The following is a 26,598-nucleotide window of genomic DNA, read 5'->3' as shown; positions in this document are numbered from 1 at the left end:
GCAAACGCAGCGTTCCATTGGAAATGAATGTACTTCTGGTGTATTGAAACGCAAAAACACAGTCGGTGTGTTCGAAGCGTAACGGATGAATTTAAGAAAGGTGAATATGGCCGGTGTCAGTAAAAGGCGGCAAAAAAGAGCGCGTAATTACATTGTTGCCAATGTGACAAAATGAAAACGTTGAGTTTCCGTCAACTTCGCGCGCAATTTAAATGTCAAAGAAAGAACCCCGCAGTTCGCGGGTAGAGTCGTGGGTGAAACCATTCACTTCAGGAAAAGGTGTGATATAAATAAAGTTTCCTTTCATTATGTGTTGTTGAATTCATAATAATAATTTGCTGCCATTGTAGTAAGGTTGGCAATACGAGAGGTCTTCGGACGTACCATTTTTGTTTTATTTTCTTTGAATGTACAACTAGTGGGTTTTGAGTACTTCTCCCCTATTTGGGAAGTTGGTCTGCCTGCTGCTCAGTCTGAGAGAGATTTTCTGAGAACAGGTTGGTGTCTCCTTCCTCTGTATATAAACAACTGTTTTTTAAACTGTATAACACAATAGTGTCTTTGGAAAACGGGTTCATGTATCCTAAAGTCAATAGCGAATGTGACTTTGTATATATTTATTTAGCCGTTAATGTATGTAAGACCTGTTTCGGTAAGTTAACCAAGTTTTTGCTGGCTTAGCTTGCCATGTTAATGACGAGCTAACTAACACCGTCGGTCACTGCGCTACAATGTCTCGCTAGCTACTGCTAGCAGGTGATTTATTGAAATATTAAGTTAATGTTTATTTTCTTACTACCTTAAAAAAAAGTTTATGTAAAAACGGTTGTACTTGTGCTCTGTATTTATGGATTAATGTCACTTCACATTGAGGCCATGTATCATTACTGTTGCTCCTATCTAAAATATATCTTGTGTCCTACCTAACCAGTGAACGTGTGGCTGTTACCGTCCTGTCAATGCCTGTCATCACTGTTTGATATCTTTTACTGCAGGTATGCTTTTCTGTATTTTTATTTTATTTTTTAAACACAACTCATGTATACTATACAATCACTTTGTGGATTGAGTCAGAGAGAGATATTCTGAGAGCAGTGAACATGTGGCTGTGACCGTCCTGTCGATGCCTGTCGTCACTTTGATATCTTTTACTGCAGATAAAAACCAAGTCAACCTGAAGTGTGGTTGTCCATGTGCCTTTCTTCTGGGGGGGTTATGTGAAGTTGGTTACACCAGCAGCACAGTTAGTCACCACCGCTCTGGACAACATGAAAACAGCCTAACCAGGTCTGCTAGGGCGAGTAAAATTATCAGTGTGAGGTGTTCTCTCATTTGTGTCTGGAAGTAGCTTGCAAGCTAGCCAACGTTAGCCTGTTAGCTTGATTGCCGTTGTGAAGCCAGAACGCTCGGATCAACCCTACTCCACGGCCAGAGCATCCAGTGAGATCTCTGAACCCTCTGAGAGCAAAACGCTCTGAATTTATGACCGGATAAACTGACAAAGCTCTGAATTTACGAACGCCCAGCGTGCACTCTGGCACTCCAGATTGAATTTATGAACACACCCTGTGTTGTTACACAATAGTGTGGTGGTAATAACACAAGTTTATCAATCCAAAACCTTTCAATAATTGACCACTGTCTTTTGAACACACCTGTTGTACGTACTAGTAGGGAGGTAATAACACAAGCTTATCAATCATGTCATCATAAGAGACTGTTTGGCTCACATTTCACTAATCATTTGGCATTTTCACATATGACTGTCTACTCAACTAAATTGTAAAATGTAAAACAAGGTAATTTTCTAATTGTTATTATAATTATATCTCTCTCCATTACCTTCTATAGCCTGACCAAAAAGACAGTTGCTTTATTATATTACTACCGTCTGGTTTAGACAGGACCTTTCCAGAAGTTGAGGGTGGGGCAGGTATGTTACGCTCAGTACGCTATATATGCAATATACAGTACCCTATATATGCAGTGATCACCAACAGTCTCTGGTGTAGACAGGACCTTTCCAGAAGTTGAGGGTGGGGCAGGTATGTTACGCTCAGTACGCTATATATGCAATATACAGTACCCTATATATGTAGTGATCACCAACAGTCTCTGATTTAGACAGGGCCTCTCCAGAAGTTGAGGGTGGGGCATTTATACAGTACCCTATATATGTAGTGATCACCAACAGTCTCTGATTTAGACAGGACCTCTCCAGAAGTTGAGGGTGGGGTATGTTACGCTCAGTACGCTATATATGCAATATACAGTACCCTATATACTGTATGCAGTGATCACCAACAGTCTCTGGTTTAGACGTGGTTGCCATAGCAGTAGGCTACTACACTATCACAACTGATTTTTCTAGATTCATTTAATCAAAGCTTAGCTGGTCATTGAGTACCATTGGATCTGGCTTGTTCTTGTGAACCACCGGTAGGGTGACTATTTTACAAGCCAAAGAGAGAAGGTACTGGTTTATCTTGTGTTTGGGTCTTTATTGAATGCCCTCTCTGGGCCGTCTTCTTCCCTGTTCTTCTTCCGTCTACCTGTTCTCGGTCGTTCTCACAAGTAGAGTGCCTTTTGCCCTTTTTATATTTTAAGTAGAAATGTGCACCAATTTTGCATCCTTCTGTTCTTTCTATTTCTAGGATGATTTTAACCCACAACATTACGCCACGTTTTGACCATCATTGTAAAGCCTAGTTACTTTGTTGCTTTGACAGTCATTTTTTAAGATGTTTTATTATATAACCTCTCTGGGCTAGGTGGCACCAAATCGTCCCACCTACGTAACAGCCAGTTGAATCCTGTGGCGCGATTTTCAAATACCTTAGAAATGCTATTACTTCAATTTCTCAAACATATGACTATTTTACAGCTATTTAAAGACAAGACTCTCGTTAATCTAACCACACTGTCCGATTTCAAAAAGGCTTTACAACGAAAGCAAAACATTAGATTATGTCAGCAGAGTACCCAGACAGAAATAATCAGACACCCATTTTTCAAGCTAGCATATAATGTCACATAAACCCAAACCACAGCTAAATGCAGCACTAACCTTTGATGATCTTCATCAGATGACACACCTAGGACATTATGTTATACAATACATGCATGTTTTGTTCAATCAAGTTCATATTTATATCAAAAAAACAGCTTTTTACATTAGCATGTGACGTTCAGAACTAGCAAACTTCCAGGGAATTTACTAACAATTTACTAAATTACTCACGATAAACGTTCACAAAAAGCATAACAATTATTTTAAGAATTATAGATACAGAACTCCTCTATGCACTCGATATGTCCGATTTTAAAATAGCTTTTTGGTGAAAGCACATTTTGCAATATTCTAAGTAGATAGCCCAGCCATCACGGGCTAGCTATTTAGACACCCAGCAAGTTTAGCCTTCACCAAAATCAGATTTACTATAACAAAAATGTTATTACCTTTGCTGTTCTTCGTCAGAATGCACTCCCAGGACTTCTACTTCAATAACAAATGTTGGTTTGGTCCCAAATAATCCATCGTTATATCCAAACAGAGGCGTTGTCACGTCCTGACCAGCAGATGGAGCTAGTGTTTTAGTTTTGGGGTCAGGACGTGGCATGTTTGTATTGGTTAAATGTTGGGTGGATGATTGGGACTTCCAATTGAAGGCAGGTGTGTATAGTTGCCTTTGATTGGAAGTCCTATATAGGTGTGTGTGTTTTTCTTTGGGGTTGTGGGTGGTTGTTTTTTGCACTGCGTTTCTAGCCTGCAGAACTGTAGCTGTTGTTACTTTGTTTGCATTGTTAAGTGGATGCTTTACTCCTTTATTTTAATTAAAGATGAGTATTCACATACCTGCTGCGCCTTGGTCCATTTCTACAGAAGACAGCCGTTACAGGCGTTTTGTTCGTGCGTTCTAGACACTATCCGAAATGGTAAATCAGGGTTACGAGCATGGCGCATTTCGTGACAAAAAATTTCTAAATATTCCATTACCGTACTTCGAAGCATGTCAACCGCTGTTTAAAATCAATTTCTATGCAATTTATCTCGTAAAAAAGCGATAATATTCCGACCGGGAATCTGCGTTTCGGTAAATAGAGGAAAAAAAAGAAAGATGGGGGCGACCAGTGCACACGCCTAAGCCCACTGTCCCCTGATCGGCCACTTGACAAAGGCGATAATGTGTTTCAGCCTGGGGCTGGAATGACGACATTCAGCTTTTTCCCGGGCTCTGAGAGCCTATTGGAGCCGTGGGAAGTGTCACGTTACCGCAGAGATCCTTTGTTTTGGAAAGAGATGTCAAAGAAAGCCAATAAATGGTCAGACAGGCCACTTCCTGTAAAGGAATCTCTCAGGTTTTTGCCTGCCATATGAGTTCTGTTATACTCACAGACACCATTCAAACAGTTTTAGAAACTTTAGGGGGTTTTCTATCCATATCTAATAAGTATATGCATATCCTAGTTACTGGGTAGGAGTAGTAACCAGATTAAATCGGTACGTTTTTTATCCGGCGGTGTAAATACTGCCCCCTAGCCCTAAGAGGATAACGTCATTAGTGATGAAGTAACATTTGTCCCTCGTTTCAAGATCAAACCCTGTTAGGTACGTGAACTGAACTCTCATTTTAATATGGTGAAACTATTCCTTTATAAAAAATGTTTCAAAAGAAACATGAAACATCTAATAGTTATAGTGTAAAAGCCGGTGAGCTGGGGAAGGGGAAAGGGGATACCTAGTCAGCTGCTCGTTGCTACGTCATTTCACTGAGTCTACCTTTAACCTCTTGAGATGGGAAAACATGTTTCTTTATGAAGTTGAACGTGCTCTTTATGACAATGTTACAATTAGGTGACATAAATAGTTGTTTTAAACCAAATTACCTAAAATGCACTATTGATGGAATGACCCTTTTATCAACCACAATAGACTTAATAATGTTGAATCATTTCACAGGTCATTTCACAGGTCCAATGGCAGCCACGGTGAAGTCTGAGCCGCTTGAGAGCAATGTAAGTGAAGTTATTTTACTTTAAGCATGACTTTGATGGGTCACATAATAAAAGCATCATCAGCAATCAAGGACAGAGGGATCTTATCGTGTGTGTATATATTTATACTGTTTCTCAATATGATGAAAATATACTGCAGAGTATCTCAGAATACTTTATGCTCACCATTTCAGTAACACCAGTAACATGAGAATATTGATGTTCGATTTTCTTTTACAGATTTATCCAGAAACGGAACACTGTCACTCGTTCTCCTTCAGTTGCTCAACTCATAAAATAACTAAAGAGGAAATCACCTGCACCAAACCTGGAACAATATTGAGAGCACTTAAAACTAATGACACATTCAAGGAGTTAAACCAAATGGACAATAAGACACTGAAAGGGAAAGACATTGTCATCAAGAGTTATAAGGGGTACATAGTGAAGCACTTTCCATGTTGGCTGATCAAAGAGGATGACCTTCTCACTATTGAGATGGTCACATATGCCACAGATGAAACTGCAGGGGACACGGATGAGGAAACAGACAATTATGTCACTTTCTCTATTGAGACAACAGGAGGGAAAAACAGCAAATCAAAACCAATACTTAGAAACAAACAACTTCAGTCCTACCGACCTCTATGTATCTATGCAAAACAGAAGGAGGAAGTGAAGAAGGCTCTACGAAATGATGGGCGCTTCTCTGACATTGTGTTTGAACAAAAATGTCAGCTCTCTGAGCGATTAACAGGGAGCAAGGTTTCAATGGGGCAAATAGCAAAAAAACTTAATGGTCGAAACTTTGAAATCTGTCTGACAAAACGGAAGGAGGAAACGGAAACCAAGATGGAAACATCTGACTCCACAATAAAAACCCTTGTAAACTCTGAAGGAGATAGAACACAGATGACTCCATCGACGCTAACAACTGAAACATCAGATGTAGGGGAGTCCTCTTCGAGAAGAAAGCAGAAACGGAAAAGCAATCCCATGCCAGACCATGGTGAAATATTGACGATCCTTCGCAACCAGTTTGATGATCTGGTGAAGCAGATGGAAAGTAGGAGGGAGGACAGCCAAAAGAAGACACTTCCTGAAGAGTTGGATCTGATGAAGCAGGAATTCGGGAAAATCAGACAGAAGTTCTCGGAGGTTCACAGAGTGAAGAAATTGATTAAACTTGGTGCCTCCGTTTGTCAGGTGATTGTTGAGGGTGTTCAGGGTGTTCAGGGGACAGGCTTCGTGCTGTTTGATAACTACATCCTAACAAATGGACATTTGTTTGGTGAAAATGTAAGAAAAAACATGCAGCTGTTAGTTGACGTATCTGTGAAGTTCAACTATGAAAATCCAAATGGATCCGATGTGAACGTGATCAAAGCAAAAACCCTGCTGATCGACTTTCAACATGGACTTCAGGGAAAACATTACATGGACTATGCCATACTGGAGATGGAACCTCCGAAAAACAAGCAACAGAAAAAGGTCCCTCCTGGTCTCCTCCGTGAATATGGCCCAGTTCCAGCATGCGGTGGGGCCTGCCTCATTGGACACCCAGGTGGACTGGTGAAACAAATGGACCCCACCTCCATCATTGGCAGTGAAATAAGAGAGGAGGCTGCGAATAAATATAAACGGGAAAATGGACATGCAATCTTCACAATAAATGATGCCGTTGAAGAAAACAAAAAGCGCCACGAGGACGTGATGCAGGAGAACAAGGACGACTTTGTGACCTATAACACCTCCTTCTTCCATGGATCTTCTGGCTCTCCAGTCTTCGATGACCTTGGTCGAGTGTTTGGCATGCATACTGGTGGCTTTGACTATAAGGATAAGCGCACTCAGAGCACACAGAGTGTGTTAGAGTACGCCCTCCCTCTGTTCACCATATTACAGAACTTTGTCATCCGTTTGAAGGAGGACAACAATCAGGCAGTTTTGACAAGAGTTCAGGAAGAGGCACAGAAAAACCTCTTCCTGTTTGAGGCTCTTTTCAAAACGTGTGGTCATGAGCCTATGGATATGTCGTAGGAGATTGTTGCAAATACAGCTAATACAATGCCACCCAGTGGTTGTCCTGGGAACAACACAACAATGCCACCCAGTGGTTGTCCTGGGAACAACACAACAATTCCACCCAGTGGTTGTCCAGGGAACAACACAACAACGCCACCCAGTGGTTGACCTGGGAACAACACAACAATGCCACCCAGTGGTTGACCTGGGAACAACACAACAATGTCTATTTAGAATTCAGAGGTAGGCTGCAAATACTGTAATGTCAGTATTTCTGTTCAACCATTCCACTAGTGCCTTTTGGGCATTGATAGATTACTTGTCCTAGGTCAAAGGTACATGTTTTTTTAATCATTTGTATTGTTTTATCTCTCATGCACCTTTGTTTTCTGTAATTCTCATCACCTGTTCCTTATGAAGTACGCTGCATTTCTGTGAAGCATGGTTTCCTTTGAAAAATAAACTTTGGTCTCAGTGGGCCTTCCCTGCAAAAATAAACATTTAATAGATTAAGACATCTACCTAGATCAGATTGTAACAATTTAAATATGGTTTTATTTTGTTCTACATTTTGATCACTTGTCTTTGCTTTAACGTGTCTCAAAATATCATGTGGAATAAGAGTCATGTTGAATAGTCATGGCTCACTACTTTTGTACTCTTCTGAGACGGTGACTTCCCAGTAACTTCAGGTCCTTTGTAGCTCAGTTGGTAGAGGATGGTTAGATTCCTGGGACCACCCATACTTACAAAACAATATTTTATGCAGTGTGACTGTAAGTCTCTTTGGATAAAAGCGTCTGCTAAATGGTATATTATTATATTACTTCATGGATCCATCATTCTGCTTTCTTGGTTTTGACAATGTAGCTTGTTAAAGTTAATCATGGATACAATGTGGTAACTATTATTACATTGGAATTCTGTATCATGTTGAAATTGTTATAACTCATGAAATGAAAACAACCATGCATAAAACTAGTGACAGACTAATCAATAAATGTGACAATTACAGCTTGCTTATTGCTTCTTATTGCAAGTGGACCAAACAATGGTGTGTCTGATCACATGACTGTGACCACACAATGGTGTGTCTGATCACATGACTGTGACCACACAATGGTGTGTCTGATCACATGACTGTGACCACACGATGGTGTGTCTGATCACATGACTGTGACCACACAATGGTGTGTCTGATCACATGACTGTGACCACACGATGGTGTGCCTGATCACATGACTGTGACCACACAATGGTGTGTCTGATCACATGACTGTGACCACACAATGGTGTGTCTGATCACATGACTGTGACCACACAATGGTGTGTCTGATCACATGACTGTGACCACACGATGGTGTGTCTGATCACATGACTGTGACCACACAATGGTGTGTCTGATCACATGACTGTGACCACACAATGGTGTGTCTGATCACATGACTGTGACCACACAATGGTGTCTGATCATTAAACGGGCAGAGACCATGGAACTTGAGGAGAAATAACATGAATCCATTTAGAGTCGACAGTAATATTGTCATCCTGCATTTGGTCTAATGTCCTGGCTGTAGAGCTTGTGATTTATATAGAAATATCTCCATGGTGATTTAGCCCTCAACTACAGCAGAGGAGGCAACCCGCTCTTCAACATTAGATTGGATGGTCTGCTCTAAACAGTACAAGGTGAGACAGTGGTACATGACTTTTACATAATCAAGTTTCAGTAAAGTGATAAATTAGCAGAATACTATGACATATACTGCATACAAATATCATGTAGCTTTTTTTAGACAAGAATAGAACAGGAAGTAACTGGTAGTTCAAAGGCAATCAAGTCAGACTTTATTTATTTTGGTGATGTGATTTTAAAAACCAAAGAGAAAGCACTTTATAATCTACACTATTTAAAAACAGATTAAAGTTCTACATTTCTTCTCATCAATCACATCTTGATTGTTGATCAGTTGTACTTATTTCCAGATCATAGCTAAGAGATAAGCCCACATAGCCCAGGTCCTACTGTATAGACACATTACATAACCCAGGTCCTACTGTATAGGTTGACACATTACATAACCCAGGTCCTACTGTATAGACACATTACATAACCCAGGTCCTACTGTATAGATTGACACATTACATAACCCAGGTTCTACTGTATAGGTTGACATGACAAGCCTGGCTGCAATTAGGGTGTTTTCCTCTGGTGCAGATTTACAATCACACAGATACGAGCTTCATTACTTACACACATCAAATACCACACAAATCAAGCCCTGTTCAAATACAATACAATTTAAGTTCAATGTCAATGATAAGTCACAATGTGCAGAGAGTCATTACAGATTTCACCTGCAGTGTTTTGACAGGACAGTGTTGTGAAGATTAGTTTTGACAGGACAGTGTTGTGGAGATGAGTTTTGATAGGATAGTGTTGTGAAGATTAGTTTTGATAGGATAGTGTTGTGAAGATGATTCCCAGGAATATCCACAGCATCTGGAGTGGAGATTCTCGGAGGCTGGTGTATTCTGTGGTTGTCAACAACAACATCAACAAGAGGTCATTCATCTCATCCACGTTTCATTTCCACAATGGTTCATGCTTACTTCATTAAAGCTTATATATTACACAGTATGCAGTACTAGGGCTGGGCGATATACCATATTTGACTATATACCGGTATTGATGCATGGACCAGTTTGGGTTTTTACTTTACCTTCTATAAAGGTATTTCAATGTTAGGTTTGTTAAATTACATGCTATTCCGCAGTAACCTAGGCTAACAGCAACAGTGTGGCTAACAGTAGCCTAGGCTAACAGCAACAGTGTTTGGCTAACAGTAGCCTAGGCTAACAGCAACAGTGTTTGGCTAACAGTAGCCTAGGCTAACAGCAACAGTGTTTGGCTAACAGTAGCCTAGGCTAACAGCAACAGTGTGGCTAACAGTAGCCTAGGCTAACAGCAACCGTGTTTGGCTAACAGTAGCCTAGGCTAACAGCAACAGTGTTTGGCTAACAGTAGCCTAGGCTAACAGCAACAGTGTTTGGCTAACAGTAGCCTAGGCTAACAGCAACCGTGTTTGGCTAACAGTAGCCTAGGCTAACAGCAACAGTGTTTGGCTAACAGTAGCCTAGGCTAACAGCAACAGTGTTTGGCTAACAGTAGCCTAGGCTAACAGCAACAGTGTTTGGCTAACAGTGTTTGGCTAACAGTAGCCTAGGCTAACAGCAACAGTGTTTGGCTAACAGTAGCCTAGGCTAACAGCAACAGTGTTTGGCTAACAGTAGCCTAGGCTAACATCAACAGTGAAAGAAGTCATAGAACTGATTCTGTTTCAAAAAAACGTTTTGTGTTGAGTGTTTTGTGTTGACCTGTGTCAGTGTTGTGGACCCTCCGTTGGTGCTGTAGGCTAACCGTTATTTGAAGTGGGGAAGACAGCATACCATTGTCAGGGCTGACCAAAGGGCTAAATGCTATGATAGTAAAACACCTGTTCATGTAAAATGCAACCCGATAGGCCATGAGAGAAACATTAGCTTGAAGATAAGACAATTACTTTGTCCTCAGAGCTGTAGGCTACATTTAAAGTGCACAACTTTAAACAATGTGCTGTCAACAATGTAACATGGATCATTTGATTTATTGTTAAATATCGCCCAGCCCTACCATATCCCCCAGCCCTACCATATCTCCCAGCCCTACCATATCGCCCAGCCCTACCATATCGCCCAGCCCTACCATATTGTCCAGCCCTACCATATTGTCCAGCCCTACCATATCGCCCAGCCCTACCATATTGTCCAGCCCTACCATATCGCCCAGCCCTACCATATCCCCCAGCCCTACCATATCCCCCAGCCCTACCATATTGTCCAGCCCTACCATATCGCCCAGCCATACCATATTGTCCAGCCCTACCATATCTCCCAGCCCTACCATATTGTCCAGCCCTACCATATCCCCCAGCCCTACCATATTGTCCAGCCCTACCATATTGTCCAGCCCTACCATATTGTCCAGCCCTACCATATCGTCCAGCCCTACCATATCGTCCAGCCCTGCCATATTGTCCAGCCCTACCATATCGCCCAGCCCTACCATATCTCCCAGCCCTACCATATTGTCCAGCCCTACCATATCGCCCAGCCCTACCATATTGTCCAGCCCTACCATATCGTCCAGCCCTACCATATCGCCCAGCCCTACCATATCGCCCAGCCCTACCATATTGCCCAGCCCTACCATATTGTCCACCCCTACCATATCGCCCAGCCCTACCATATCGCCCAGCCCTACCATATCACCCAGCCCTACCATATCGCCCAGCCCTACCATATTGTCCAGCCCTACCATATTGTCCAGCCCTACCATATCGCCCAGCCCTACCATATTGTCCAGCACTATTCAGTTCTCTACACAGTATAACAATAACCACCAGTTGTTAGTGACCAAAGCTAAAGAACTGCCATCTAAATAGAGTGTTTCTCTACAAATGAAATGATCAGACATACACACCTGCAGCGATGAGCACCGAAGCCTTACATATCTGGTTCTGTAGAGGAAATAGGAAAAGTTGGTTTCTGTTAGTCAATGGCATATATATATTATGATTAACTCACACACACACACACACACACACACACACACACACACACACACACACACACACACACACACACACACACACACCACCCTGAAGTCAGATTCTGAAAGAGAACTTAGCAACGTGTGGGTTTTCACCTCAGGTGAGGGACTCTGCAGGTGTACTTCAACTACTAACTACACTAGTAACTCACCCCAGGTGTACTCCTCTAACTACTAACTACACTAGTAACTCACCCCAGGTGTACTCCTCTAACTACTAACTATACTAGTAACTCACCCCAGGTGTACTCCTCTAACTACTAACTACACTAGTAACTCACCCCAGGTGTACTCCTCTAACTACTAACTACACCAGTAACTCACCCCAGGTGTACTCCTCTAACTACTAACTATACTTGTAACTCACCCCAGGTGTACTCCTCTAACTACTAACTACACTAGTAACTCACCCCAGGTGTACTCCTCTAACTACTAACTACACTAGTAACTCACCCCAGGTGTACTCCTCTAACTACTAACTACACTAGTAACTCACCCCAGGTGTACTCCTCTAACTACTAACTACACTAGTAACTCACCCCAGGTGTACTCCTCTAACTACTAACTATACTAATAACTCACCCCAGGTGTACTCCTCTAACTACTAACTATACTAGTAACTCACCCCAGGTGTACTCCTCTAACTACTAACTATACTAGTAACTCACCCCACGTGTACTCCTCTAACTACTAACTATACTAGTAACTCACCCCACGTGTACTCCTCTAACTACTAACTACACTAGTAACTCACCCCAGGTGTACTCCTCTAACTACTAACTATACTAGTAACTCACCCCAGGTGTACTCCTCTAACTACTAACTATACTAGTAACTCACCCCACGTGTACTCCTCTAACTACTAACTACACTAGTAACTCACCCCAGGTGTACTCCTCTAACTACTAACTACACTAGTAACTCACCCCAGGTGTACTCCTCTAACTACTAACTATACTAGTAACTCACCCCAGGTGTACTCCTCTAACTACTATCTATACTAGTAACTCACCCCAGGTGTACTCCTCTAACTACTAACTACACTAGTAACTCACCCCAGGTGTACTCCTCTAACTACTAACTATACTAGTAACTCACCCCAGGTGTACTCCTCTAACTACTAACTACACTAGTAACTCACCCCAGGTGTACTCCTCTAACTACTAACTATACTAGTAACTCACCCCAGGTGTACTCCTCTAACTACTAACTACACTAGTAACTCACCCCAGGTGTACTCCTCTAACTACTAACTATACTAGTAACTCACCCCAGGTGTACTCCTCTAACTACTAACTATACTAGTAACTCACCCCAGGTGTACTCCTCTAACTACTAACTATACTAGTAACTCACCCCAGGTGTACTCCTCTAACTACTAACTACACTAGTAACTCACCCCAGGTGTACTCCTCTAACTACTAACTATACTAGTAACTCACCCCAGGTGTACTCCTCTAACTACTAACTATACTAGTAACTCACCCCAGGTGTACTCCTCTAACTACTAACTACACTAGTAACTCACCCCAGGTGTACTCCTCTAACTACTACCTATACTAGTAGTAACTCACCCCAGGTGTACTCCTCTAACTACTAACTACACTAGTAACTCACCCCAGGTGTACTCCTCTAACTACTAACTATACTAGTAACTCACCCCAGGTGTACTCCTCTAACTACTAACTACACTAGTAACTCACCCCAGGTGTACTCCTCTAACTACTAACTACACTAGTAACTCACCCCAGGTGTACTCCTCTAACTACTAACTGCACTAGTAACTCACCCCAGGTGTACTCCTCTAACTACTAACTACACTAGTAACTCACCCCAGGTGTACTCCTCTAACTACTAACTATACTAGTAACTCACCCCAGGTGTACTCCTCTAACTACTAACTACACTAGTAACTCACCCCAGGTGTAGGTCTTCAGATTCTTCAGGTGGCGGACTCTGCAGGTGTACTCCTCTCCGCTGTCTGGTGTGAATCCAACACTCTTGGTGAGGTGGAACTGCCATCCCTGTTCGAAGGCCAGGTCTGTCTGCTTGGCGTCTGGGATCTCCACACCGTTCTTCAGGAGCTGGATGCTGATGTCAGGGGGGTGGAAGCCACTCACGTGACAGATCAGGGTGTTGTCCTTCCCATGTTCCCCTGGGTTACGGCTGTACACCTGCACCTTGGGGGGAGCTACAGGGGGAGGAGGGAATGGCACAGTCAGGCAGGCGCCCGCACACACATATGCAGTATCACAGAAGTTGATTATCTTATTCTCACTATAAAAACAAAATAGTAATCTCTCTGCTCAATATACATTTGCTTAGAAGCGTAACCCATATAAAGTACACATTTGCTGTCGACTTAAGATATAAGTTAAGATATAAGGAAATATATAATTGTTTTCAGGAACGTCGTGGGTGAGGCCTTTCAAATTAAGTTCGTACACAACACAATCCCATCAATATAGGCTAATCATAATTACAAAGTAATTCTTATACATTACTTACATTCTTTTGCGTTTATGGTCACCAACACGACGCAGAAAGCAACTACGGACAAAACCGTTTTCATGATTTCTTTTTCCAAGTCTTTCCAATGCTGAAAAATATATGAAACTGGACCAAACCAACAGTCGCAAACGAAGAAATGAAACTGAAAGTAAAATATATATTTTACTCAATGTAGTAAAGCCGCACCCTCTTCGATTTATGCACCAATTGAAAATCCTAGTTCACAGTTGCTATGCAGTCTTCTCCTCTTGATGCTTCTTTAGGCAGCCTGATGCAGTCAGTGACAAAGTTGATGCAGTCTTCATTTTATTAGTTACAATGTTGCACACATAATACATTGAGATAAAGTATGTTGAAAGGCAAGGTCATGTACAGTATAGTCATAATAAAATATGGTGAAAGGCTAGTTCACGTAGAGCATAGTCATAATAAAGGCTAGAAAGGCCACGTACAGTATAGCCATAATAAAGTATGGTGAAAGGCTAGGTACAGTATAGTCATAATAAAGTATGGTGAAAGGCTAGGTAGGTCATGTACAGTATAGCCATAATAAAGTATGGTGAAAGGCTAGGGGCAGTATAGTCATAATAAAGTATGGTTAAAGGCTAGGTAGGTCATGTACAGTATAGCCATAATAAAGTATGGTGAAAGGCTAGGTACAGTATAGCCATAATAAAGTATGGTGAAAGGCTAGGTGCAGTATAGCCATAATAAAGTATGGTTAAAGGCTAGGTAGGTCATGTACAGTATAGCCATAATAAAGTATGGTGAAAGGCTAGGTACAGTATAGCCATAATAAAGTATGGTGAAAGGCTAGGTACAGTATAGCCATAATAAAGTATGGTGAAAGGCTAGGTAGGTCATGTACAGTATAGCCATAATAAAGTATGGTGAAAGGCTAGGTACAGTATAGCCATAATAAAGTATGGTGAAAGGCTAGGTAGGTCATGTACAGTATAGCCATAATAAAGTATGGTGAAAGGCTAGGTACAGTATAGCCATAATAAAGTATGGTGAAAGGCTAGGTAGGTCATGTACAGTATAGCCATAATAAAGTATGGTGAAAGGCTAGGGGTCATGTACAGTATAGTCATAATAAAGTATGGTGAAAGGCTAGGTAGGTCATGCAGTATAGCCATAATAAAGTATGGTGAAAGGCTAGGTATACAGTATAGCCATAATAAAGTATGGTGAAAGGCTAGGTAGGTCATGTACAGTATAGCCATAATAAAGTATGGTGAAAGGCTAGGTAGGTCACGTACAGCATAGCCATAATAAAGTATGGTTAAAGGCTAGGTAGGCCACGTACAGCATAGCCATAATAAAGTATGGTGAACAAAAATATAAAAGCAATATGTAGTGTTGGTCCCATGTTTCATGAGTTGAAATAAAAGATCCCAGAAATTATCCATGGGCACAAAAAGCTTACTGCTCTCAATTGATGTACACACATTTGTTTACATCCCTATTGATGAGCATTTCTCCTTTGCCAAGATAATCTATCCACCTGATAGGTGTGGCATATCAAGAAGCTGATAAAACAGTATGATAATTGCACAGGTGCACCTTGTGCTGGGGTAAAAGGTCACTAAAATATTATTATTTGTTATTTATTATTTATCCTCTTGCTCTTTTGCACCCCAGTATCTCTACTTGCACATCATCATCTGCACGTCTATCACTCCAGTGTTAATGCTAAATTGTAATTATTAGAGATGATGTCACAGTAGGTGGCAGCGTAGAAACCCTGAGAGATGCACTGTTCTGAGAGATGATGTCACAGTAGGTGGCAGCATAGAAACCCTGAGAGATGCACTGTTCTGAGAGATGATGTCACTGTAGGTGGCAGCGTAGAAACCCTGAGAGATGCACTGTTCTGAGAGATGATGTCACAGTAGGTGGCAGCGTAGAAACCCTGAGAGATGCACTGTTCTGAGAGATGATGTCACAGTAGGTGGCAGCGTAGAAACCCTGAGAGATGCACTGTTCTGAGAGATGATGTCACAGTAGGTGGCAGCATAGAAACCCTGAGAGATGCACTGTTCTGAGAGATGATGTCACAGTAGGTGGCAGCATAGAAACCCTGAGAGATGCACTGTTCTGAGAGATGATGTCACAGTAGGTGGCAGCATAGAAACCCTGAGAGATGCACTGTTCTGAGAGATGATGTCACAGTAGGTGGCAGCGTAGAAACCCTGAGAGATGCACTGTTCTGAGAGATGATGTCACAGTAGGTGGCAGCGTAGAAACCCTGAGAGATGCACTGTTCTGAGAGATGATGTCACAGTAGGTGGCAGCATAGAAACCCTGAGAGATGCACTGTTCTGAGAGATGATGTCACAGTAGGTGGCAGCGTAGAAACCCTGAGAGATGCACTGTTCTGAGAGATGATGTCACAGTAGGTGGCAGCGTAGAAACCCTGAGAGATGCACTGTTCTGAGAGATGATGTCACAGCTGGACACTGTTGGGGCTTCTTTTCAGTGGAGGGTGGGAGATAGGAGGGACGGTGAGTCGGGTGACAGGCAGCCTCACCACTGCTCTCTCCCTCCCCTCAGACTGACCATCAGATCCAGGCCAAGTCCAGTAAAAAAAAAAAAACGCTAATTATTATCCTCACTCAGCTGTGCCTCACAAGAAGCAATATAACAAATAATCTATTACCAGTGTGAACATATACTGTAGCTGACATGTTGAAATATAATTTCTAAAATGGTCTGAGAAGAACAACATTGGCAGGGCAATTGAAGCGTAGCCCAATATGCAGTGATAATTTATTGGGCCTACAGCCTACTGCACAAACCGCATTGCTACACAACTGTTTTTAATTGGTTAATGTTGCATAGGTGATAAGGAAATTATATAATAAAGGTAAATTAATAAAGAATCCATACCTGAAACGTAACTGATTAGTAATTAGTAGTTATGTAGCATGTGTAATGAATAATTAAAGTACTGAACGTAAGTCCCATAAGGTCTAGTAGAGACCGGAGAGGGAGAGAAATGTGTGTATTAGCTAAGAGAACTGTAGACATGTGGTTGACCTAACCTGGAGAGACTTTGGAGAAAACCGGGAGTAACCTTCAAGGTCCCCCTAATCTCTGGGGAAAGGAACAGACAGCGCTGGGTAGTGAGTAACAGTGGTGAGAAGTCCGGGGAGGGATACATTTCACCTACTGTTTGTGTGTATGTATGTGTGTAGGATATCTACTGTTTGTGTGTAGGTGTGTGCGTAAGCGAGAGGGGGCATAAAATGAAGCTCTTTGTGTAATGTTCTTCAGAACGTTCTCTGAATAAACTGTACGAACCTTATGCAGATGCTGAGTCTTTGACTAATTATTATTAACCCATTGTCTTACAAACCTTGGGGATTAGTCAAAGCTTATTGATTGTTAATTATTATCATTAGGATAGAAAATTCCTACGACAATAGGCTTATGTTTTTTAAGTCATGTTTATAAAAGAAATCTCAGCGGTAGATCATCGGCTTGCGTTTTGACTCAAGAATGTGATCTGGGCTCAGAAAAATGTTGGTGACCACTGCTGTAGATTACTGCTCTGCATTCATTGCCTTCCTGCCTTGGCAATTTGACTAGCTTATTACAAGTATTTTACTGATTTACTCATTGATAATAAAGTAGAAATATAACTTCTCAAAAAATGACCGTTGACAATGACTGAGATCTTTAGAGATATTTCATCAAGAGATATCAATCATGTGCATTTTTGTTCACAAGGATTTTTGATTCCTTTAAAAAATCTTTAGTCAAATAGAGGCCAATTAATGTCCTGTCGTAGAAACCCCTCCCCAAAAGGCAGAAGAGCAGCAGCAGTGGCTCTGTCTCCCTGGAAGCCCGAAGTTCCACATAAGAACCAAAAGGACTAAGTAAGTCATGTCAATAGTTTACAATTTTGTTTTTTATAAAACTCAACAGAACAGTGTTCTGTGCAAGGCCCTCTCATTAGGCAGGATGAGGTGAGACCAGGGCCTCTCATTGGGCAGGATGAGGTGAGACCAGGGACGGTCCTCTCATTGGGCAGGATGAGGTGAGACCAGGGACGGTCCTCTCATTAGGCAGGATGAGGTGAGACCAGGGCTGGTCCTCTCATTGGGCAGGATGAGGTGAGACCAGGGCTGGTCCTCTCATTAGGCAGGATGAGGTGAGACCAGGGCCTCTCATTGGGCAGGATGAGGTGAGATCAGGGCCGGTCCTCTCATTAGGCAGGATGAGGTGAGACCAGGGCTGGTCCTCTCATTGGGCAGGATGAGGTGAGACCAGGGCTGGTCCTCTCATTAGGCTGGATGAGGTGAGACCAGGGCTGGTCCTCTCATTGGGCAGGATGAGATGAGACCAGGGCTGGTCCTCTCATTAGGCAGGATGAGGTGAGACCAGGGCTGGTCCTCTCATTAGGCAGGATGAGGTGAGACCAGGGCTGGTCCTCTCATTAGGCAGGATGAGGTGAGACCAGGGCTGGTCCTCTCATTGGGCAGGATGAGGTGAGACCAGGGACGGTCCTCTCATTAGGCAGGATGAGGTGAGACCAGGGCTGGTCCTCTCATTAGGCAGGATGAGGTGAGACCAGGGCTGGTCCTCTCATTAGGCAGGATGAGGTGAGACCAGGGCTGGTCCTCTCATTAGGCAGGATGAGGTGAGACCAGGGCTGGTCCTCTCATTGGGCAGGATGAGGTGAGACCAGGGCTGGTCCTCTCATTGGGCAGGATGAGGTGAGACCAGGGCTGGTCCTCTCATTAGGCAGGATGAGGTGAGACCAGGGACGGTCCTCTCATTAGGCAGGATGAGGTGAGACCAGGGCCTCGCATTAGGCAGGATGAGGTGAGACCAGGGACGGTCCTCTCATTAGGCAGGATGAGGTGAGACCAGGGCTGGTCCTCTCATTAGGCAGGATGAGGTGAGACCAGGGCCTCTCATTAGGCAGGATGAGGTGAGACCAGGGACGGTCCTCTCATTAGGCAGGATGAGGTGAGACCAGGGCTGGTCCTCTCATTAGGCAGGATGAGGTGAGATCAGGGCCGGTCCTCTCATTAGGCAGGATGAGGTGAGACCAGGGTTGGTCCTCGCATTAGGCAGGATGAGGTGAGACCAGGGACTCTCTCATTGGGCAGGATGAGATGAGACCAGGGCTGGTCCTCTCATTAGGCAGGATGAGGTGAGACCAGGGCTGGTCCTCTCATTAGGCAGGATGAGGTGAGACCAGTGCCTCTCATTAGGCAGGATGAGGTGAGACCAGTGCCTCTCATTAGGCAGGATGAGGTGAGAGCAAGGCTGGCCCTCTCATTAGGCAGGATGAGGTCTATGGCGGCAGATTGATGAGAGGTAAACATTGTCTGAGGTAAACTGACCAAGACGCACCACCAACAACAATGACAACTTCTCTCAACCAGTGGCATATGTTTATTTTTAGGTGAGCGCTGATGCCGCCCTGTGATAAGAAGTGCCCACTTAGTCAAAGGCAGGGACTCCAAATATTTATCTAGTCCATTCCCAGCATGCCTCTCCAGGGTGCTGTTGGAGAGATGCAGTGCTACGGCGCTCCACATTCCATCAGATATAGCATCTGGTAGAAAGAGTATGTGGCCTTTTCTGTAGCCTACAGGCTGGAGTGGAGATAAAAATGTATGACAATGCAATGAGCCGAAAACGTTTTACATCATGCAGGTTTCTCTGATCAAATAGCCTGACCTATATCACGCTCAATCAAAAAATAAAAAATGTGCTGACATGTTAACAAACATATTCTAAAAACAGGACAGGTCATAGTAAAATGGAAAACCAGGCTACTCACAACGGCTGTCCAGTAGTTTAAAATGTCATGGTCAGTGGTTTCAAGTTTGTATCCAAATTGATTTGTCAACAGGAATTGGGACCAATACATCCAATGCAACAAACTGTTTTACAAACGGTGAGCATTCATAAAATTCCATTGCAGGACATGGTAGGCTACACCCCAGTAAGAACGCACTAACGTCTTTCTTTTGGTCTTGTCCAGAACGGCCATCTTTTCTTAAATTTGTGTTTTACAAACGGTATGGACATACATAGATGGGCGTTCCTAAAATAAAAATTCTTTCAACACTGTAGACCAGGGATAGGCAACTCCAGTCCCCTGGGGACTGACCCTGGTTCAGTATCACTCAAAGATTGAAAAACAGACGCTGCTTTTTAAAGAAAACCATCATAAAAATACAGTTCTTAATTATCAACAATATTCCTTTAAAAAAAAAAATCCCCTTTTATTAGACTGTTGATAACTGGTAATTTACACAAACATTGAAGGATAGACATAAGATTTGATTTCATGGTGTTGATGAAAAAAATTACTCCAAAGCAAAAAGGACATTTATATTTACAAGTCACGCAAATACAACAACGGATGTTCTGCAAATTATTTGGGCTTTTAAATATATTTTTAATCAAATATCAGATTTGACATTGTTGACAATTTGTGCTTGTAACTAAAACCACATTAACATAGGTGTTTAAAATTATGTAAAAATGTTGTGCTCACACTTAATGGTACCAACTTCAAGGATATTAAAGGACTACAAGGAGTCCCCACACATCTAAAAAAAATACAATGAAAATACTTGATCAATCATTAATTATTGTTTTTAAAGAAGAGAATGCGATTCTCAGCCAGAAATACTGGCAGCTTTTCTAGAAGAGGTCACCTACACAACTTTAATCATTTAAGTGTTTAGTAATGATTCTCTAAAACTCAAAACCCTTGAAACTGGCACCTTGGCACAAAGTGTTATCAAAAATGAAAACGAAAGCCCATGTTGAGAGGGGAAATTACAGTCATCTCAGCTCTAGTGTAGGGCTGGCCACAGATGGAACGCCCCCCTGTTAAGAAAGATGGGTAAAGGTATGAGTTTTAGTTATGATTTAATCTAGTTACAGTTAATCTAATTAGATACAGTTTCAACAAACACTACCGTTCAAAAGTTGGGGTCACTTCGAAATGTCCTTGTTTTCCATGAAAACAGACATGAAATTAATTGAAAAAATGAATTGGAAATATAGTCAAGACGTTGGCAAGGTTTTAAATAATGATTTTTAATTGAAATAATAATTGTGTCCTTCAAACTTTGCTTTTTACAGCCTTGCAGACCTTTGGCATTATAGTTGTCAATTTGTTGAGGTAATCTGAAAAGATTTCACCCCATGCTTCCTGAAGCACCTCAAACTAGACACTCTAATGTACTTGTCCTCTTGCTCAGTTGTGCACTGGGGCCTCCCACTCCTCTTTCTATTCTGGTTCGAACCAGATTGCGCTGTTCCGTGAAGGGAGTAGTACACAGTGTTGTACGAGATCTTCAGTTTCTTGGCAATTTCTCGCATGGAATAGCCTTCATTTCTCAGAACAAGAATAGACTGACGAGTTTCAGAAGAAAGTTATTTGTTTCTGGACATTTTGAGCCTGTAATCGAACCCACAAATGCAGATGCTCCAGATACTCAAATAGTCTACAGGCCAGTTTTATTGCTTCTTTAATCAGAACAACAGTTTTCAGCTGTGCTAAAATAATTGCAAAAGGGTTTTCTAATGATCAATTAGCCTTTTAAAATTATAAACTTGGATTAGCTAACACAACATGCCATTGGAACACAGGAGTGATGGTTGCTGATAATGGACCTCTGTACGCCTATGTAGATATTCAATTTTTTTTTAAGTCAGCTGTTTCCAGCTACAACATTAACAATGTATACACTGTATTTCTGATCAATTTGATGTTATTTTAATGGACAAAAAATAGCTTTTCTTTAAAAACAAGGACATTTCTAAGTGACCCCAAACTTTTGAACGGTTGTGTATATTCACGCATGACTGTAAGTCACTTTGGATAAAAACATCTGCAAAATGGCATATATTATTATTATAAATAAATATAAATAAATTTGGCTGAATACCTACCATTAAGTCCTGCTCCAGATCCTTACATATTTGACTCTGGAGACAAAAACACAGAAAGCATTGTTATTGTTTTTACATTCAGACTCCCCACTAACTACAATCCTACCATGGTTTATGCCAGTAAAATGGGATTTAGTATTTTAACCCGACAATCAAATAAACATAAAGAAGGACAGGGTCAAGCTGCTCATCAACTAAATAGCTCCATAGAATAGAAGGACAGGGTCAAGCTGCTCATCACCTAAATAGCTCCATAGAATAGAAGGACAGGGTCAAGCTGCTCATCACCTAAATAGCTCCATAGAATAGAAGGACAGGGTCAAGCTGCTCATCAACTAAATAGCCCCATAGAATAGAAGGACAGGGTCAAGCTGCTCATCACCTAAATAGCCCCATAGAATAGAAGGACAGGGTCAAGCTGCTCATCACCTAAATAGCTCCATAGAATAGAAGGACAGGGTCAAGCTGCTCATCACCTAAATAGCTCCATAGAATAGAAGGACAGGGTCAAGCTGCTCATCACCTAAATAGCTCCATAGAATAGAAGGACAGGGTCAAGCTGCTCATCACCTAAATAGCTCCATAGAATAGAAGGACAGGGTCAAGCTGCTCATCACCTAAATAGCTCCATAGAATAGAAGGACAGGGTCAAGCTGCTCATCACCTAAATAGCTCCATAGAATAGAAGGACAGGGTCAAGCTGCTCATCACCTAAATAGCTCCATAGAATAGAAGGACAGGGTCAAGCTGCTCATCACCTAAATAGCCCCATAGAATAGAAGGACAGGGTCAAGCTGCTCATCACCTAAATAGCTCCATAGAATAGAAGGACAGGGTCAAGCTGCTCATCACCTAAATAGCTCCATAGAATAGAAGGACAGGGTCAAGCTGCTCATCACCTAAATAGCTCCATAGAATAGAAGGACAGGGTCAAGCTGCTCATCAACTAAATAGCTCCATAGAATAGAAGGACAGGGTCAAGCTGCTCATCACCTAAATAGCTCCATAGAATAGAAGGACAGGGTCAAGCTGCTCATCACCTAAATAGCTCCATAGAATAGAAGGACAGGGTCAAGCTGCTCATCACCTAAATAGCTCCATAGAATAGAAGGACAGGGTCAAGCTGCTCATCACCTAAATAGCTCCATAGAATAGAAGGACAGGGTCAAGCTGCTCATCACCTAAATAGCTCCATAGAATAGAAGGACAGGGTCAAGCTGCTCATCACCTAAATAGCTCCATAGAATAGAAGGACAGGGTCAAGCTGCTCATCACCTAAACAGTTGGCTGTCTGCAGGTGATGATGGTCACACATAAACACAGGAGCCAGATTTCATTTAGGAGGGGGAACTAACTCACACCGGGTTTGATCTCAAGGTTCTTCAGGTGGCGGGCTCTACAGGTGTACTCCTAACTACTAACTGCTACTAACTACTAACTATACTAGTAACTCACCCCAGGTGTACTCCTCTAACTACTAACTATACTAGTAACTCACCCCAGGTGTACTCCTCTAACTACTAACTGCTACTAACTACTAACTATACTAGTAACTCACCCCAGGTGTACTCCTCTAACTACTAACTATACTAGTAACTCACCCCAGGTGTACTCCTCTAACTACTAACTATACTAGTAACTCACCCCAGGTGTACTCCTCTAACTACTAACTGCTACTAACTACTAACTATACTAGTAACTCACCCCAGGTGTACTCCTCTAACTACTAACTATACTAGTAACTCACCCCAGGTGTACTCCTCTAACTACTAACTATACTAGTAACTCACCCCAGGTGTACTCCTCTAACTACTAACTATACTAGTAACTCACCCCAGGTGTACTCCTCTAACTACTAACTGCTACTAACTACTAACTATACTAGTAACTCACCCCAGGTGTACTCCTCTAACTACTAACTATACTAGTAACTCACCCCAGGTGTACTCCTCTAACTACTAACTATACTAGTAACTCACCCCAGGTGTAGGTCTTCAGATTCTTCAGGTGGCGGGCTCTACAGGTGTACTCCAACTACTAACTGCTACTAACTACTAACTACACTAGTAACTCACCCCAGGTGTACTCCTCTAACTACTAACTATACTAGTAACTCACCCCAGGTGTACTCCTCTAACTACTAACTATACTAGTAACTCACCCCAGGTGTACTCCTCTAACTACTAACTGCTACTAACTACTAACTATACTAGTAACTCACCCCAGGTGTACTCCTCTAACTACTAACTATACTAGTAACTCACCCCAGGTGTACTCCTCTAACTACTAACTATACTAGTAACTCACCCCAGGTGTACTCCTCTAACTACTAACTATACTAGTAACTCACCCCAGGTGTAGGTCTTCAGATTCTTCAGGTGGCGGACTCTGCAGGTGTACTCCTCTCCGCTGTCTGGTGTGAATCCAACACTCTTGGTGAGGTGGAACTGCCATCCCTGTTCGAAGGCCAGGTCTGTCTGCTTGGCGTCTGGGATCTCCACACCATTCTTCAGGAGCTGGATGCTGATGTCAGGGGGGTGGAAGCCACTCACGTGACAGATCAGGGTGTTGTCCTTCCCATGTTCCCCTGGGTTACGGCTGTACACCTGCACCTTGGGGGGAGCTACAGGGGGAGGAGGGAATGGCACAGTCAGGCAGGCGCCCGCACACACATATGCAGTATCACAGAAGTTGATTATCTTATTCTCACTATAAAAACAAAATAGTAATCTCTCTGCTCAATATACATTTGCTTAGAAGCGTAACCCATATAAAGTACACATTTGCTGTCGACTTAAGATATAAGTTAAGATATAAGGAAATATATAATTGTTTTCAGGAACGTCGTGGGTGAGGCCTTTCAAATTAAGTTCGTACACAACACAATCCCATCAATATAGGCTAATCATAATTACAAAGTAATTCTTATACATTACTTACATTCTTTTGCGTTTATGGTCACCAACACGACGCAGAAAGCAACTACGGACAAAACCGTTTTCATGATTTATTTTTCCAAGTCTTTCCAATGCTGAAAAATATATGAAACTGGACCAAACCAACAGTCGCAAACGAAGAAATGAAACTGAAAGTAAAATATATATTTTACTCAATGTAGTAAAGCCGCACCCTCTTCGATTTATGCACCAATTGAAAATCCTAGTTCACAGTTGCTATGCAGTCTTCTCCTCTTGATGCTTCTTTAGGCAGCCTGATGCAGTCAGTGACAAAGTTGATGCAGTCTTCATTTTATTAGTTACAATGTTGCACACATAATACATTGAGATAAAGTATGTTGAAAGGCAAGGTCATGTACAGTATAGTCATAATAAAATATGGTGAAAGGCTAGTTAGGTCACGTAGAGCATAGTCATAATAAAGGCTAGAAAGGCCACGTACAGTATAGCCATAATAAAGTATGGTGAAAGGCTAGGGGCAGTATAGCCATAATAAAGTATGGTGAAAGGCTAGGTACAGTATAGCCATAATAAAGTATGGTGAAAGGCTAGGGGCAGTATAGTCATAATAAAGTATGGTGAAAGGCTAGGTAGGTCATGTACAGTATAGCCATAATAAAGTATGGTGAAAGGCTAGGGGCAGTATAGTCATAATAAAGTATGGTTAAAGGCTAGGTAGGTCATGTACAGTATAGCCATAATAAAGTATGGTGAAAGGCTAGGTACAGTATAGCCATAATAAAGTATGGTGAAAGGCTAGGTAGGTCATGTACAGTATAGCCATAATAAAGTATGGTGAAAGGCTAGGGGCAGTATAGCCATAATAAAGTATGGTGAAAGGCTAGGTAGGTCATGTACAGTATAGCCATAATAAAGTATGGTGAAAGGCTAGGTACAGTATAGCCATAATAAAGTATGGTGAAAGGCTAGGTAGGTCATGTACAGTATAGCCATAATAAAGTATGGTGAAAGGCTAGGTACAGTATAGTCATAATAAAGTATGGTGAAAGGCTAGGTAGGTCATGTACAGTATAGCCATAATAAAGTATGGTGAAAGGCTAGGTACAGTATAGTCATAATAAAGTATGGTGAAAGGCTAGGTAGGTCATGTACAGTATAGCCATAATAAAGTATGGTGAAAGGCTAGGTAGGTCATGTACAGTATAGTCATAATAAAGTATGGTGAAAGGCTAGGTACAGTATAGTCATAATAAAGTATGGTGAAAGGCTAGGTAGGTCATGTACAGTATAGCCATAATAAAGTATGGTGAAAGGCTAGGGGCAGTATAGTCATAATAAAGTATGGTGAAAGGCTAGGTAGGTCATGTACAGTATAGCCATAATAAAGTATGGTGAAAGGCTAGGTACAGTATAGTCATAATAAAGTATGGTGAAAGGCTAGGTAGGTCACGTACAGCATAGCCATAATAAAGTATGGTGAAAGGCTAGGTAGGTCATGTACAGTATAGCCATAATAAAGTATGGTGAAAGGCTAGGTACAGTATAGCCATAATAAAGTATGGT

The 26,598-nt window shown here is 41.9% G+C and overlaps 3 protein-coding genes across 6 annotated transcripts; 1 reads left to right on the top strand and 2 right to left on the bottom strand.

Moving 5' to 3' along the window:
* The first annotated feature begins 290 nt into the window (after window positions 1-290).
* LOC106576675 (serine protease FAM111A) lies at window positions 291-8,034 on the top strand. 4 transcript variants are annotated; one of them, XM_045714031.1, is made up of 5 exons: window positions 320-497; window positions 932-995; window positions 4,961-5,016; window positions 5,236-7,075; window positions 7,112-8,034. In XM_045714031.1, the coding sequence occupies exons 3-4, from the start codon at window positions 4,978-4,980 to the stop codon at window positions 7,033-7,035; spliced, it is 1,839 nt and encodes a 612-aa protein (XP_045569987.1). In that variant the 5' UTR covers window positions 320-497; window positions 932-995; window positions 4,961-4,977; the 3' UTR covers window positions 7,036-7,075; window positions 7,112-8,034. The 4 variants fall into 4 exon arrangements, with proteins under 4 accessions (XP_014009391.2, XP_045569987.1, XP_045569986.1 ...); XM_014153916.2 differs by having other exon boundaries at window positions 291-497; window positions 5,236-8,034; XM_045714030.1 differs by lacking the exon at window positions 320-497 and adding an exon at window positions 527-652 and having other exon boundaries at window positions 5,236-8,034.
* Window positions 8,035-8,845: 811 nt separating this feature from the next.
* Window positions 8,846-14,468, bottom strand: LOC106576676 (beta-2-microglobulin). The gene is made up of 4 exons (XM_045714032.1): window positions 14,180-14,468; window positions 13,590-13,862; window positions 11,543-11,579; window positions 8,846-9,555 (listed from the first exon to the last, which is right to left on the bottom strand). Exons 1-3 carry the CDS (start codon window positions 14,241-14,243, stop codon window positions 11,566-11,568), a joined length of 351 nt encoding a protein of 116 aa, XP_045569988.1. The 5' UTR covers window positions 14,244-14,468; the 3' UTR covers window positions 8,846-9,555; window positions 11,543-11,565.
* Window positions 14,469-20,588: 6,120 nt separating this feature from the next.
* LOC106609830 (beta-2-microglobulin) lies at window positions 20,589-25,330 on the bottom strand. Its single transcript, XM_045714029.1, has 4 exons — window positions 25,058-25,330; window positions 24,468-24,740; window positions 22,118-22,153; window positions 20,589-21,046 (listed from the first exon to the last, which is right to left on the bottom strand). Exons 1-3 carry the CDS (start codon window positions 25,119-25,121, stop codon window positions 22,140-22,142), a joined length of 351 nt encoding a protein of 116 aa, XP_045569985.1. The 5' UTR covers window positions 25,122-25,330; the 3' UTR covers window positions 20,589-21,046; window positions 22,118-22,139.
* Between the last annotated feature and the right edge of the window lie 1,268 nt (window positions 25,331-26,598).

This window comes from Salmo salar, unplaced genomic scaffold (genome assembly GCF_905237065.1).
Source record: "Salmo salar unplaced genomic scaffold, Ssal_v3.1, whole genome shotgun sequence".
In the NCBI taxonomy this organism is placed as follows: Eukaryota; Metazoa; Chordata; class Actinopteri; order Salmoniformes; family Salmonidae; genus Salmo; species Salmo salar.
Note: the sequence above shows the minus strand (reverse complement) of the source record. Positions and strands in the feature narration are given on the sequence as shown.

What these genes read in the sequence shown, in the direction of transcription:
- LOC106576675 (XM_014153916.2), top strand. Translation starts at nt 4,978, where the DNA reads ATGGCAGCCACGGTGAAGTCTGAGCCGCTTGAGAGCAAT. An exon ending in CTGAGCCGCTTGAGAGCAAT is followed by an intron (nt 5,017 to 5,235) that starts GTAAGTGAAGTT and finishes TTTCTTTTACAG; the next exon opens with ATTTATCCAGAAACGGAACA.
- LOC106576676 (XM_045714032.1), bottom strand. Translation starts at nt 14,243, where the DNA reads ATGAAAACGGTTTTGTCCGTAGTTGCTTTCTGCGTCGTGTTGGTGACC. An exon ending in GACCATAAACGCAAAAGAAT is followed by an intron (nt 13,863 to 14,179) that starts GTAAGTAATGTA and finishes CTCCCCCTGTAG; the next exon opens with CTCCCCCCAAGGTGCAGGTG.
- LOC106609830 (XM_045714029.1), bottom strand. Translation starts at nt 25,121, where the DNA reads ATGAAAACGGTTTTGTCCGTAGTTGCTTTCTGCGTCGTGTTGGTGACC. An exon ending in GACCATAAACGCAAAAGAAT is followed by an intron (nt 24,741 to 25,057) that starts GTAAGTAATGTA and finishes CTCCCCCTGTAG; the next exon opens with CTCCCCCCAAGGTGCAGGTG.